Source organism: Saccopteryx bilineata, chromosome 5 (assembly GCF_036850765.1).
Source record: "Saccopteryx bilineata isolate mSacBil1 chromosome 5, mSacBil1_pri_phased_curated, whole genome shotgun sequence".
NCBI lineage: Eukaryota > Metazoa > Chordata > Mammalia > Chiroptera > Emballonuridae > Saccopteryx > Saccopteryx bilineata.
Window position 1 is genome coordinate 248,070,104 of NC_089494.1, and position 15,465 is coordinate 248,085,568.

The following is a 15,465-nucleotide window of genomic DNA, read 5'->3' on the forward strand; positions in this document are numbered from 1 at the left end:
TTCCTGTTTATTATAGCTAAATATCAATCTCGCCTTTTATTTAAAAACACCTTGTATTTATGCACCAAAAAAGAAAAGTTAGGGAAATATTCTGGGTAATTAAGGTTTAAAAGATACTAATTTTAAAGCCTAAGTTTATATGAAAAATAATAAAAACAAATAGTCATGGCCAGTAACAGGAAATATAAGTGCTGTCAATGAAGATTTTACCAACAAGTGACTTACGCATGTGCAATGACTTTTCAAAACTATTTTAAAGATCTCCAAATAAGTAGACAAGATCTAGTTGTACTCTGATAATTACAACATACAGGATTCTACTCATTAATTAATAGTAACCAAGAAAAGGCAAAAAGCATGCTTTGTTCTCAGTTACAAAAAGTTACTAGATTAATTTGGAAATGACAAGATAAACCTTAACCTTATTCTCACTTATCATTAATCATATGGCTTATGGGAGAAATACTAACCAGGAGGCACTTGTGTAGAATCATCTATACCTAGTTGTCCTGTAGTTAAGCCGAGTTCTACAAATAATTCTTTCTGAAAAATAACACACAGAATTAACACACATCTCAGACTTTGCTACATGTACAAAGACCCACCTTCACCTAAACATCAGCATAAACAAAAAGTACAATATAAAATGAATCTTTGCTTTTTTCAAATATCTAAAGAAGAAAAGGACATTATTGAACCTTTAAAAAGTAATATACTAATTCAAAATTAAGAAGAACCATAATTTTTTTTACTACAAGTATAGCTATGTAACATTTACATTTCTTATTTTCATATGAAACCTGAATAAAAATAATAAAAGCTTTTAGGAAAAAGTAGTACATAATGGGAAAAGAACTTACAGACACAATATTTCTCCAATGGAGAGACTTTAGTAGTATGTTTCTAATTTCTTCCACCTAAGAAAAATGTTTACTTTGATGTTTTATGACCAATATGAGTGATGCCAATGTTTAAAAAAATGTTTTGAAAATAGTTCTTGATTTTTTGCTATTTTAGGTAATAAACTAATCAGTAAAGTAAGAAGTGAATTGTGCTTTGAGGAAAGCACTATCAATATGTAAATCTTTCCTGAAACACACATATACACATGCTCTAAGCAACAATTATCAACGTTATCTAAAAGTCATTGTCTAAAACTGCCAATATAATTCTGTATCTGTGCTTTCTATGGTACTGCACTTCCCTCAGCTCTTAATCAACTAACCACTGCAAGTATCCAAAACAACTTAAATTAATTCTTAAGTAAAATTAGACTATCAAGTGCTCTGCTAAAATAAGAATAAATTAAATTTAGTCTCCAGACTTCCTCTACTTATCTAGTAATGTCTAGGGAAAGTAATCATGTTTGTCTGTTATTTTAAAAATATATAACAATCCCACATTATTTGGATTATTATTCTTTCCTAATTAAATATTTCTATTAATATTTAATTCCCTCATTGTTTTGTTACTAGTCAATTGCTAAAACCAAACTTCCTTCTCCTTTAAAAAATAAAATTAGTTTTAATCCTTCCCAATTACCTATTATTATTTAAGTTAGTAATTTATTAGTGTCCCTCACAAGACAGTTATTGAGCCTAATATGCACTCACATTTCATTTTTGTATTGATACTAAATAACTACCATTATATTTCAATTTTTAACTAAACTTGATTTTCATCTATACTTTAAAAAAGCACTGCATATGTTACCAATTCTTAGATTAAAGAGGTAAAAATTTAACGTTATGCTTCCATTTTCAACCACTGTCTTCCATTTATTTTAAGCTCTTCATTTGTTGAAATCATCAGAATTAATGATAATGTATTTAATTTTTAAAATATATTTTATTTTCATACTACAGAGGATGTAAGTCCAACAAACACTTTAGTCAGTTTCTATAATCACAATGGAGAATTATACTTATGCTAAAACATGTTAGGAGCAGAAAACACCCTGAACATCTTTTTTCTATTTCACTGCTCTGGACTATTTTTCACTCAACATCAGTAGACCCGGCTTCTAATCTCAGATTTCCTTCAACCCCCCCCCCTCCCAAATGTTATGCCTTCTAGAGCCCCTTCTTTGGGATTCCAGGCTGATGTAGGCAACTCTCTATGCACATGTATTACCATTTCTCAACCTCTGTCAAATCACAGAATCACATCACATTAAAATTATCTTCTTATTGTCCATTTCCCCACTACCCTGAAACTCTTGGAAGACAAGGGCCATCTCATACTCATCTGTACCTCCGGAATTTAGGATAGTGCTAAGTGACACATGGCAGGGGCTCAACAATACTACACCACACTACAAAGCGCCAGTTCCACTTGAATTGGTAAACAGAAATTAGTCAGCAGCTTCACTTTAGGATTCATAAATTTCAGTTTCAAGGAATTTCCTTTTAATGTGGATCAGTCTACACAACACTGTGAACTAGATAGAGTCCAGTACAGGATCACAGACTCGCCGAGTCTCACCAAGTTCAATACTCACAGACAAATCAGGGTCACAGATAAAGCATGCATCCTGCAATCAGTCACTGTCTATCCAAGCCTTGCAATCCCAGGAAGCAGGGACAACTATCCCTAAGGACCGCAGGAAGAGAAGAACCAACCATAATCCTACTGGGTATAGCCACAGCTTCCTGAAAATTAGTCACAGGCTTCTGTTCTTCAGTTGCTAAGAATGAACCCATCAGTTCCAGGTCCCTTCAGACAGACAGATGACATGATTAGTCCCACTCACACACATGATGGCCCTTTACACATATGACCAACTTTCCTTTTCTTTACTAGCGAGCTCCCTCAAACTTGTTCGAATTGTAATGCCTCTGAGACTTCCCACCACTTACAGAAGAACCAGACACTTTTTCTTCCATACAGCTACAGCATTTTGTGCAAACCACTACTGATACAGGGCTTTTAACACTTCTTTTTAAAAAATTACTTTTTAAAAATTAACTTTTTACCTGACCAGGCGGTGGCACAGTGGATAGAGCGTCAGACTGGGATGCGGAGGACCCAGGTTCCAGATCACAAGGTCGCCAGCTTGAGCGCGGGCTCATCTGGTTTGAGCAAAGCTCACCAGCTTGGACCCAAGGTCACTGGCTCGAGCAAGGGGTTACTCGGTCTGCTGTAGCCCCATGGTCAAGGCACATATGAGAAAGCAATCAATGAACAACTAAGGTGTTGCAACGAAAAACCAATGATTGATGCTTCTCATCTCTCTCCATTCCTGTCTGTCCCTATCTATCCCTCTCTGACTCTCACTCTGTCTCTGTAAAAAAAATAAAATAAAAGCTGCTGTTACTTTATTTAAAAAAAATTAACTTTTTATCAAAGTTGTAATAGTCACAGTGAACAGTTATATACTGCTTACTGTGTTCTGCTAACTGGGTTGCTTTAAATAGTAGAGATTTATTCTCACAATTCAGAAGGCTAGAAGTCCAAAATCAAGGTGTTAACAAAGCCATGCTCTCCCTGAAGGCTCTAGAGGAGAACCCGCTGCACGCCTTTCTCTTGGCTTCTGATGCCGCTACCAATCATTGGTGTTCCTTGGCTTATAAACGGATCACTCCAGTCTCTACCTCACTGTCATAAAACACGCTCCTTGCGCCTCTGTCTTCGGTGTCTTCTCTTCTTAAAAGCACACTAGTCATACTGGATTTAGGTACCACCCGACTCCAACAGTCATCGTCTTAACTTGATTGCATTTGCAATAAAACCTATTTTCAAGGGAGGTCACATTCACAGGTGCTGGAGGTTAGGACTTCAGCATACCTTCTGGGGGGGAGGACACAATTCAACCCATAACATCTATTTTAATTTATTAATCTGTATAACACTCCCATGAGATATTATTATCCCTATTTTATAAATAAGAAAGCTAAAGCTCAAGGTCAAGAAAACTTACTCAAGGTCACACAGCCAGTAAGTGGCAGAGTAACAATTTAAACACCAGTTAATTGGCTTCAGAACTTAATCACCTATACTGTCTCTACATGCAGCAAGTAGTTTAAAAAGTTAAATCAGCTATCATGCTTTTTACAACAACAAAATTCACAATTGGCCAACTCTCCAGGGACAACCACTTTCAGCTTTATTTCTGATATGTATCTCCATATTTCAAGTAATAAGTGTATATTGCCATTTTTAATATGGCAGTTTCAGATATCTATTGATATTTTATGGTAAACAGGGATTTTAGCTCATGTACTTCTCTCCATCACTTCCATATAATTACGTATCACTTCTTGATTAAACCTATACTAAGAGTTTGCATTATTAGGACTATTTAAATATTATTCACTGCTGAGCCACATAATGCGCTATAGTGTTTCTTTTCTTGTACTTTTTTTCATTCAGTTCACTTCACTTACAGAATTTTCTCTAATTATTTGTCTCTCCCTTCAACCTTTATCAACTAACTCTGAAAAGACCCTCCTCAATATAATTTGGCATGTGGTCAAACCTGTCAGGTCATCAATACTTCTGGTGGTTTTGTTGTTTGTAGGCGTTCATCTTGGAACCCGCCAGCCTCCTGCTCCAATCTGGATCACTATGCTCTGGTTCTGTCGCATCAACACTGTCCTGGAACACCTCTTCATCGTCGTTCTGGACATTCTTCTTCTCTTCGGTTGAATCCCATTCCCTGAGTGCCCTATTTGCTCCTTTTATTTATGACCTTGTTTTGGAGCACTTACACCAACAGCTCCCTGCATAAGAGTAAATATTTTAGATTACGTGCATCTGAAAGTGTCTACTCCAACTTCGTATTAGATTAACTTTTGGTTGCATACAGAATTCTAGGGTTATAATCATTTGAATTTTTAGGGGCATTATTTCAAAATCTTCTGGCTTCTAGTGGTACTGCTGAGAAGTCCACCGCCACTCTTTGGCTTCTGCCAGTTTATATGCACTCTGCTGTTCTTCTATGAAAAAGCTGCAGTCTTCTTTGTAGGCGGTCATCTTGCATTTATGGCACTGGGTCATAGGTGGGCCTTTCCATACAGAAGATTTCTGTCTTTCAGTTCTTGGAACTTTTAATAATTCCCTTACCTCTGTTTTCTCTTCCTGGGACTCCCACTGGTCAACTGTTGATTTCCTGGATTGAGCCTCTAATTTCAAAAATCTTTCCACTCTTATTTTCTATCTCTTCATCTTTTTGCTTTTGCCCTGTCTTCTGATAGATTTCCTTAGCTTTGATTTTAACTCTCCTACTGATCTTTTCTTTTTCTTTTTGCATACTATATATTTTTACTCCTAAAAGCTTTCTTTTATACCCTATTTTGTTTTCTAATAAAATTCTGTTTTTGATTCATAAGTAATATCTTTGGAGAACACTAATGATGTTTCTAAGTCTTCTATTGGGAAGAGGTAGTTAACAAGAGGCTCTATGTGATGGTGACCTTGGGTTTATCTTCCATCACTGACGCCCTGAAAATGTACTGGGTCACACAAACACACACACAGATGTGAAGAGGAACGCCGGCTATGTTACTAAGCAATGTTATTTACTGAAAAAAGAAATATAACCTTTGATCAGTAACTTACATCTGAAATAGAAGATTATGAGTCAACTATAAAAATCTACTGGGCAACATGCCTTAGCTACCTAGTGTGGTATTCCTGGAGGGGACTTGAAAGCTCTACTCATGTGCATTACAAGAAGTGGTTCCTATTGTGTAAAACTTCCCTATGTTGTGCCTCTTTGACCTTGTCACTTCCAATTGTTTGTATTCCTTGTCAGGGCTATCTAGTTGGCTCCACGGTCTCCAGTGACGATCCACCTGATCATGGCATGCCGACATACTGACATGCTGTCTTCTGTCCTGTATCACTCTACGAATCTAAGTAAAGCTGATGTCAGGTTATGACCTATTGTATCTGTAAGGTCGGTGGATAGAGGGATGGTCACGTGGGTAACTCAGACCCGCCCACTTTGGCTAGGACTGCCCACAATCAAGCCCGCCAAAGGAAGCTTCCCAGGAACCATTTGGAAAGAAGCGATCGTCTGCCAGCCAGTGAAATTTCACTACATCATAGTAGCTCCACTTCCCTAGAGGGACCCTTTAAATATCTCCCATGCGGTTTAATCCGTGCAACTTCCCTAGCCTCCATCTCTCTTTCTTTCCTCGGGGCCAGGGAACCTTGCCGGGCGGGATGTGCGCTCTGTACTCAATAAAGCCGTTTACTTATTCCACACTTTGCGGCTCTGGCCCCGTTCCTTCCTTCTCAGCGGGGAAAAATACCTTACAGTATCCTGTGAATATGAATGTAAATTCAAACCTGAAACAATTATTAGTGTTCATTATAAGTATTTATTTCTTAAATTGGCTATTATTTCTTTATTTGTTCAGGCTGGTCATTCACATTTAGGAATGAGGCAATGAAATATTAACAGGAAACTGTCTGCAGGTTGAGAGTATGGGGGGCGGGCTTCACTCTGAGGCAATGTTATAGCCAGCCAGCTATCCTTTTTGTAAGGGTTGTCCAAAGCTCTGGCAGTTCTTTTCTCTGGCATTCCAGAGTTGGTGGAGAATATGGAAGGCAAAAACTAGTTAGGGACAGGAGGTGAGGGTTTTAATCTCATCATTTGGTCAACTTTCACTGAATTCCTGTTTTCAATGCAGTGTCTCCTTCCTGAGTTAGTTCACAGCCTTTCTGATTCTGTTTAATGAACTCCTGTTTCCCTGGTCTCCCACCGAAAAAAGGAGTCAGTTGATGATGCAGGGCGGTAGGACCCTGGGGAGTCCAGCCCTCTGATTATAGATTTTCCCACAGTCTACATTTTCAGCCCTCTAATTCACTGTGGCCGTCTATAACATGTGGTGTCTCCAATATATTTTTTAGTATTAGACTATGGATTTTATTTAAATAATTATTTTTATTTTTCCATTTGAAGGCAAAGATGATTTAATAGAATTCACTGAAGTTACTTTAGAATCCCCAAAGCATTGCTGGCAGAGGCCTGACCGGGGGCAGCTGATGCCTCTTACTTTTCAAAGTCTCATCAAAAACTTTAAAAGCAGTCTTTGATCATTTTAAAAGACATATCCTGATCTGAAGAGTTCCTCCATCCACTCCTTAAGCCTTTCCAAAGTTCTGTGTAGAAAATCATCTTGCTCCTTGTAACAGGCAGTGTTCAATCAGGAAATAGAAACTATACCAGAAATGTGAATACAGAAAAATAGAATCAGCAAATGCAGGGCGCAACTGTGACTTCTAGGCTGAAAGAAAGTGAACCAAGAAGGGATGAAGAATTCTGGAAGGGGTCTTCCGCCCACAAGATTGAGGTTCAGGCCTCGGTGAAGAGGGGGTGGTGGCAGCAACTCGCCCGCCTGCACTGAGGATTCAGGCTGCAGCTGGCGCGGTGTGGGCTGCCCAGGCGAGGGCTACCGGGCCTGCGCGTGCCGCCCTCCGGCTCCCACCCAAGGAACCGCCAAGGAACCGGGAGAGGAAGCTTCCTTCTCCCGCGGTGACGGCCTCGCCGTGTCCCCCAGAGCCTCTGTCATAAACGCACCAGGCCAGCTGGCCAAAAGAAAATGTTTCTACGGTCCAGCTCCAGTACAACAAAGCAGAGCAGAAAAAGACAGGAAGCTGGCAGAGACTCCGAGTCTCAAATTGTTTCTCTTTCACCAAACACAGTCTTGACGTTTCTGTGCTCCTCTGTTTCCAGGTGATTCCTTAACTCCCGCGTCAGGAAATCCCCACCTTCCCATGACGGCTCGGGTTAAAACTGGCGGCCTCGCCCAGATGTGAGCTTCCCCAGAGCACAGACGGCCTCCTCGGCTTTCCCTCGTCTTCTCCGCTGCCTTGCCGTGTTCGGAGCTTAATAAATGTTGGTCAAAGTAAATACAGAGTACGTTCTTTAAACAGTTTTTATAAAAGTCACAATTTGTCTCCATCTGTTTTATAGCCATGCATCAGGCACCTGGACAAGCTGTCTCATAAATCCAGCTGTTTACTAAGATGAGGAGAAGCCAAGGCGTTAATAGCTCCGTGCAACAAGCTCGCCTTCCGTCCAGCTGGCAGAGCAAGTCACTCTCTATGTGACATATTTACAATAAAGAAAGAAACTTTCATTTCATTTATTTATTTAATGAGCACATTGTCCTATTGTCTGAATATATGCTGCACTAAAATAGTTTTTTAGTGGTTGTCGTCCAAATAAATTAGTTGATTGCTGGAGGTCTCTACTTACCAATGCGGGGATGTCTTTCACTTTCAGAGGAACTTGGATTAAGCCCAAATGAGTCCTGAAACTAAGAGAATCACCACTTTCATAATTTGGGTTGCGAAGATTAATTAATACCTTCAAAAACAAATCCAACAAAATTGATTAGTTTTTTTTATAGGATGCCTACACTTATAAAATTGTCAGTGATATTCTTGGTATTTCACCACAAAAGTAAAAACTACTTGGCACTCTGCATATACTTCACTAACATTTTAAACACTGTAAAACTGTATTGAAATGTTAAAATACCATAAACGTTTTCAATTAGGATGGGTTAATATTCCAACTGATGAGCTACAAGATAACACTAAAAAGTTAAGAATTTAGTTATAAAGAAAAGATTTTTTTATGGTAAGAAAAAATAAAAATTGTTTGATTATAATAATTTCCCAGGGAAAATTTTAGAACCAACTCTAACCCTTTTAAAAACAAATTTCGAGAATGTTTTTAGAAAGTGAAGTAATATTGAAGGGTATCACTTCTAAATCAAACCCAATGGAAAAACAAAAGAAATTTTCAGAAGCCAAGCTAATAAAACAATTTATATACTTTTCAAAATTAAGGAGATAGAAAGGTAATATAAATTTGCATATCCTTTCATCTAAGAATCTCATTTCTATAAATAAAGTTATAGAAATAATTAAAGATGTTTGCAAAACTAGTGCATAAAAATGTTAATGAAGTGCTGGTTATAATGGAAAAATGTATAACAACTTAAACATCCCATTAGAGGAAATTACTTAAATCAATTATGGTTGACCCATAAAATAAAATACAGTGGTGGGATTCAAATAATTTAACAACCGGTTCTCTTCCCTAATGACCATTTTTAAGTATAAAAAAGAGATATTCTAAAAGGTAGTTTATTATTTTATGCATTTAATATTTAAATAAGAACAATAAAAGAGGTACACAAAATTAGATTATAAGTTTTAAAATATTAATGAAAAATATTAAATAATACTTGACAAAAAACAATAAAATTGTTATTTAAGATATTTCCATATTGCTTCTTGATTGGCGTCCTCACTTGTATTTTTCTCACCTCTGGACGAATGAACATTACTAAGGGCACTGAGAAAACGCTGTTGCACAGATGAACATTAAAAAAGAGTAAGGGATGTAAATTGTGATTTCCACATTGGGCGGCTGCCTAGGCGTCCACCTTAGAGAGAACTCTGATGACAAGTGCCATTTTAACAACCGGTTCACCAAATTCAACAAAGAATTATGTATTGGTTCTGCTGAACTGGTGCAAACTGGCTGAATCCTCCCACTGGTCATAAATAATAACTTAAAAATGTTCACATTATAGTTGTAAAAATTATAATTGTACTGCTTACCGTTTTATGATGGTATTATGAGTACTTTTTGTTTAAAATTTTCTTCTTATTGTATGTTTTCCTATTTTTCTATGAATTAACACTCGTTTGGGGGAAATAATAACAATAACATTTAAAAAATATTTTAAAATGGAAACTCTTGAGGAAATAAACCAATAATCCAGTGAAGGAGATTATGATGACAGAAACACTATCACACCCGAGGAAGGCATTAATAAACTGATAACTAATGCCTGATAAAATGGAATGTGTTATAAAGTTAAAAGTTTCCTAAAATTGTGAACACTGAATTGAAACTGAAAATATCAATTTTTTTAAATAAAAGATGTAACAAAGAATCAACAGTGTTAAGTACAGACTAATATAAAATAGCACAATTTTAGCCTAATTACACAAATAATGGATCATACACATGAGAAACTCAAAAACAAACTAGAAAAGAAAAAGAATCTATAAATAGATGGGTAATAGGAAAGAGAATATTAGGAACTATAACTAAGGAAATAATTATAGAAATGCTCTCAAATTAAAGAAGAATCTCAGATGAATAACAAATGGATAAAAAAAACCAGATCAACTGGGCAACATCTCCTAGAAAACAGAATGTGATTATTAAGGAGAAACATATATAGTTAAAGATAACCATATTAAAATTACACAAAATTTCAGCCCTTAGTGCTAGAAAAGAAGAGGGTTTGGAAAAAACCTTTAATAAACTAAGAGAAATAATGCTATCACTATAAAGGCAGTTTCTGACCAACTTAACCTCTCTTTAAAGTTAAAAGGAGACTCTACAATTTCAGAAGAACTGAAAAAATTTCTAACAATGTTTAATGCTGGCAAACATATCAGAGACAACAAGTTCAGAAAAGAAATAAAAATAAAATGTAAAAGGGTCAGTCATTCATGAATTCACTCAACAACTATTTATTGAGCAAGTATATACTAAGGATTCTTCTACCTGTTGGAGCTAGAACAGTTAAAGATAAGACTAACTTGCAACTGATCTATGCCTGTCTCCAGGGGAAGACCTGGAAGCCCAGTCAAGTTGGGATAGAAAGTACCAACCAGTCATTTATAACACGTATGTAAGTCCCTGTGTTTACATTGTTTATTGCCTAGACCACTAGAATGAGGGAAAAAATGGGAAAAGATTACCTGAGCACCTATATGTGCCAGACAGCAGCAGGCTGCATGATTTAGAGTCACTATCTTTAAAAAAAAAAAAAAAATCTTCCTAATTGATTTACTTGTCTCTAATCCAGGGGTCGGGAACCTTTTAGGCTGAGAGAGCCAAGAACGCCACATATTTTAAAATGTAATTCCATCAGAGCCATACAAAGACCCGTGTACATTACACATTATCCAATAAAAATTTGGTGTTGTCCTAGAGGACAGCTGTGATTGGCTCCAGCCACACGCAACCATGAACATGAGCAGTAGGAAATGAATGGATTGTATGTACATGAGAATGTTTTATATTTTTTATTAAAGATTTGTCTGCGAGCCAGATGCAGCCATCAAAAGAGCCATATCTGCCTCGCGAGCCATAGATTCCTGACCCCTGCTCTAATCTTTCCATATTTCAATATATTTTCCAAGAGCAATTTCCAAACACAAATCTGATCACGTCATACCACTGCTTCATTGGTTCAGGGGCTGTTTACATGGTGACTCCTCTGCCTCAATATAACATGGAGATATTATTATATAATCATTTCTTTCACATTTTTTCCTTATTAATATAAAAATATTTAACCAGTTAGAACCTACCTCAAGAAAATCCTTAGGTGCATAAACTGGTCTGAAAAGGCTTAAATCTAGAATTAAGAAGATAGAGTAAAACAAAATTTTGGTTAACATATTATATGAATGTTCATTAATAATAAAATGTTAGCTAAATCTTTCATACATTGCTGTGCGGCTACATTAATTCAGACATTTGTAGAGTATTGGTTATTTTTCATACATTGTGTTAAGTACTGGAAACACAGAAATAAAAAGACAACCTTCCTCTTGATAGCCTAGATGACATATTCTGAAAGAAATTAAGAGTCTCCTTTTCATAAATTTGTAACAAATTATCACTGAATTGAAAAAATGTCAATATAATAAATATAAAAGTTCTCTATGAGACTTCTCAACGTATGTAGAATACAAACATGCATTCTTTTTTTTTTTTTGTATTTTTCTGAAGCTGGAAACGGGGAGAGACAGTCAGACAGACTCCCGCTTGCGCCCGACCGGGATCCACCCGGCACGCCCACCAGGGGCGATGCTCTGCCCACCAGGGGGCGATGCTCTCCCCTCTGGGGCGTCGCTCTGCTGCGACCAGAGCCACTCCAGCGCCTGGGGCAGAGGCCAAGGAGCCATCCCCAGCGCCTGGGCCATCTTTGCTCCAATGGAGCCTTGGCTGCGGGAGGGGAAGAGAGAGACAGAGAGGAAGGGGGGGGGTGGAGAAGCAAATGGGCGCTTCTCCTATGTGCCCTGGCCGGGAATCGAACCCCGGTCCCCCACACGCCAGGCTGACGCTCTACCGCTGAGCCAACCGGCCAGGGCCAAACATGCATTCTTAATGAATCCCTGCAGTTGTACTGAACCACTCTCCCTTTTGAACATCTGGAACACTTTACATCCTGTGCTGTAGCACTTACTCCTTGCCAGCCCCCACGCTTGCTTTGAAGGATGCGTAGTAAGCAATTATGTACATGTCTATCTATACAATCATATAGTTGTCACTCATTAAATGTTTATAAAATTGATGGACTCAGTTTTAAACATCAAATTATCCAAAAATAAGTTCTTAAAAACATTTTAGAAGTCTTAAAATTTTTCACCACTTAACCTATATTTCTCAATGGAATTAAAGCTTGCATAATATTTACCTTAACTATGAGTCTAAGAAATCTAAGAATGATTTAATTTACTCTTTTATAAAAAACATTTTCAAATGCTGCTTTTAAAATAAAGGGTAATTGATTTACATGCTCTCAAAATAATGGAGAACACTGATCAAAGTTAGGAATTTTCAAACTGCAAGGCAAACAAAACAGATGTAGTATATTAGTGGGGAGAGAAAGTTGCTGTCTGTTCAAAAGAACTGTTATTACTGTTATTTTTGATACACAGTTAAGAAGGCATTTTCTTCTACTACCACATTTTGAGAAAAGTTCTTCACATACCTGGTTCATCAGTTCCCATTTCATTCCATTTACTGAGAAGTTCTTTCTGTTCTCCAAGTGGCCTCTAAAAAAGGTAATTTAAAAATTGGTTTCATTTTGTGAAGTTTAGCAGCTGAAAAATAAGAATCAATAATTTATCTAAAGGTTTAAATAAGCAACTATAACATAAGGAAAAACAATTCCATTACACTAAACTTTTTTTGGAATTACACTTAAATTATTATTATTTAACTATGATATCTAGTTTCAATGGCTCAGCAAATGAGTCCCAGGAAAGAAGGTAAGTAATCTGTACTGGCCAGTACATTTCACACACAAAACATGGCTCCTCAGCTGCGTACTACACCTCTTACCCCATCCAGCAATATCAGAAATGCAACGCAAAGGGGACTGGCCAAGAGAGTACGACTGAGTCAGTAGCATCATCTCTATGGAAGAGAGTATATTACACAATACTCCATATTTAGACAGTTTTCAATATAAATTTATCCTTTCTTAACACCATCCTTCTGGTGGCTTCAGTGAGTTGTCCTTGGATATTATCCAAAGCACATCCACTATATTCTGTTCAACAGTAGGCAATAAACAGCTGGTAGGGAGAATAGAGTGAAGAGAAGCTTGTCTCTCCTACTTGTGAGCAGCTAACAATCCAGAACATTCCTCAGGTGGCTTTTCTCTCTTTCTTCATCTCTCCCCAATCAAGGCCCAGACTGACAGATTAATGTTAAGTTTTAGATCTAAGTAAATCTAATACTATTCAAGCTACATAGGTCTGCAGAGGAATAACAAACCATTCTCTTCATTCCCTATTGTTAGTACTGAAAGATGGCACCACACTGGCTATTACAGATGACAGTATGCCTGAACTCCATCTCTATTTAAAACAAATGGCAATTGTGCCAATTAGCCAAAAAGTAGGGAGATTAAAGGTAATTAAAATCTTTAAAGTGCACTTATATACACTGCTCACAAAAATTAGGGGACCAGGGAACATGCAGATGCTCCAGTACTTTCAGCCTTTTGTAGAGTGCATTTTCATCAATGAAATAAAAGTTAGTTTTGCATCTCATTTGCATAATTAACAACTTCATTTGACTTGTCGTTTGCTTTTCTGATGTTCTTGTTTAATAAAAAAAAAATCAAATGCTTCTTTTTTTTTATCGCTTCATATTTATTTTGAAATATCCCCTAATTTCTGTGAGCAGTATATTTGGCACTATATAGCCAAATCTCTAAATAATCTATACTGAAGATTCTATACTTTATTTGTATTTATTCTCAAGTTATAGGTTTATTACAAAAAGCATTTCAGCACACATAACATAAATCTATATAGAATACACCCACATAAGCAGACTTTTACAGATCTTTATTTCAAAACAAACTGGGGTACTAGTAAAAAAACAACAACAACAAAAAAAACTAAACCAGATAAATCTGCCTACATTATAACTTAATGATACTTTCCAGTGCCTGGTTTACAATAAAATACTTAAATATTAAAAGTACCTTTCGTGCCAATGGGATACTCAGTTCAGTGCACATGCTATTTAAACTCTTCAAAATTCTCTTTTCCCAACTTCCCTGAAACATAAAGAACAATCTATATTGTTCCTGGTTAACAATGCTGAAACTAATATTAAAAAAATACCTGCTAAAAAAATGAAAGATATTACGAGTTACATAGAAATGGTGAGGTTCATTGAAATTGGTTATCTTCGTATATTAGTTCAGTCAACAAATATTGATTACTGCCTACTATGAGCCACGTACTATCCCTAGTGCTGTGAATTATGGCAGGAATAACAGAAAGTCTCAGTTGTCACAGAACTGACACTCTAGTGGAGGATGGAATAAGGGTCGATAAAAAAATATAAGACATATGGTAATAACCATTATAAGAAAAAGTAGTTAATGGAAAGGTAAATTAAGCATTTGGTAAATGATTAATACTCAGGAATAATATTAATGACCTAGTAAAAAATAAAATTTTACAGATATTATGTTGTCATTTTTCCAAACATGACTTTGCACCCCTAAATACTTGAGCATGAATACGCTAAGAATAAGAACCTTCTTCGACATAACCATAATACCACTATCACACCTAAAAAACTTCAGTCAGATGGTTAGAGAAGTCATTTCCATCAGTATCAGAAACAGAAACAGAATTTCCTGACAATGAGCGGAAATCCAAGATGAAGAAGGAGGTTGCTTTCAGGCTGGGTCATCCTTTAGGTTCCCTCAAGAGCTTGAACGTCAGTGAAGTAGTATTCATTCATTCCTTTGTTTCGTTAGGTTCCCTCAAGAACTTGAACATCAGTGAAGTAGTATTCATTCATTCCTTTGTTTCGTTAGGTTCCCTCAAGAACTTGAACATCAGTGAAGTAGTATTCATTCATTCCTTTGTTTCGTTAGGTTCCCTCAAGAACTTGAACGTCAGTGAAGTAGTATTCATTCATTCCCTTGTTTCATTGCGACTCACCGACTAACACATATTGAATGCTTTCTCTGTGCCATGCACAAAACCAGGACCAGCGGGTAAATGTTATAAAGAGCCTATGAGCATTTAATATAAGAAAGAAACTTCCTGACAAGATGACTTAGCCAAATGGCTTACATCAGGGACACTGGGAGTTCAGTTTCTAGAAGTAGTTGAGCAAAGGAAGTCAACTCGAAGGGCTGCCTGAATAAA

General features: G+C 36.8%; 1 protein-coding gene across 3 annotated transcripts in view; it reads right to left on the bottom strand.

Moving 5' to 3' along the window:
• The window catches only part of TBC1D19 (TBC1 domain family member 19), a 132,639-nt gene that overhangs the window by 78,230 nt on the left and 38,944 nt on the right, over nucleotides 1-15,465 (bottom strand). Inside the window, exons 5-9 of one of the 3 annotated variants that reach the window (XM_066280450.1) lie at nucleotides 14,280-14,354; nucleotides 12,771-12,834; nucleotides 11,362-11,408; nucleotides 8,210-8,270; nucleotides 471-539 (exon numbers count right to left, since the gene is read on the bottom strand). In XM_066280450.1, the coding sequence (XP_066136547.1) occupies nucleotides 471-539; nucleotides 8,210-8,270; nucleotides 11,362-11,408; nucleotides 12,771-12,834; nucleotides 14,280-14,354 (316 nt within the window). Of the gene's footprint in view, nucleotides 1-470; nucleotides 544-8,209; nucleotides 8,321-11,361; nucleotides 11,409-12,770; nucleotides 12,835-14,279; nucleotides 14,355-15,465 lie in introns of all 3 variants that reach the window. The other 2 variants (XM_066280449.1, XM_066280451.1) reach the window with 2 other exon arrangements.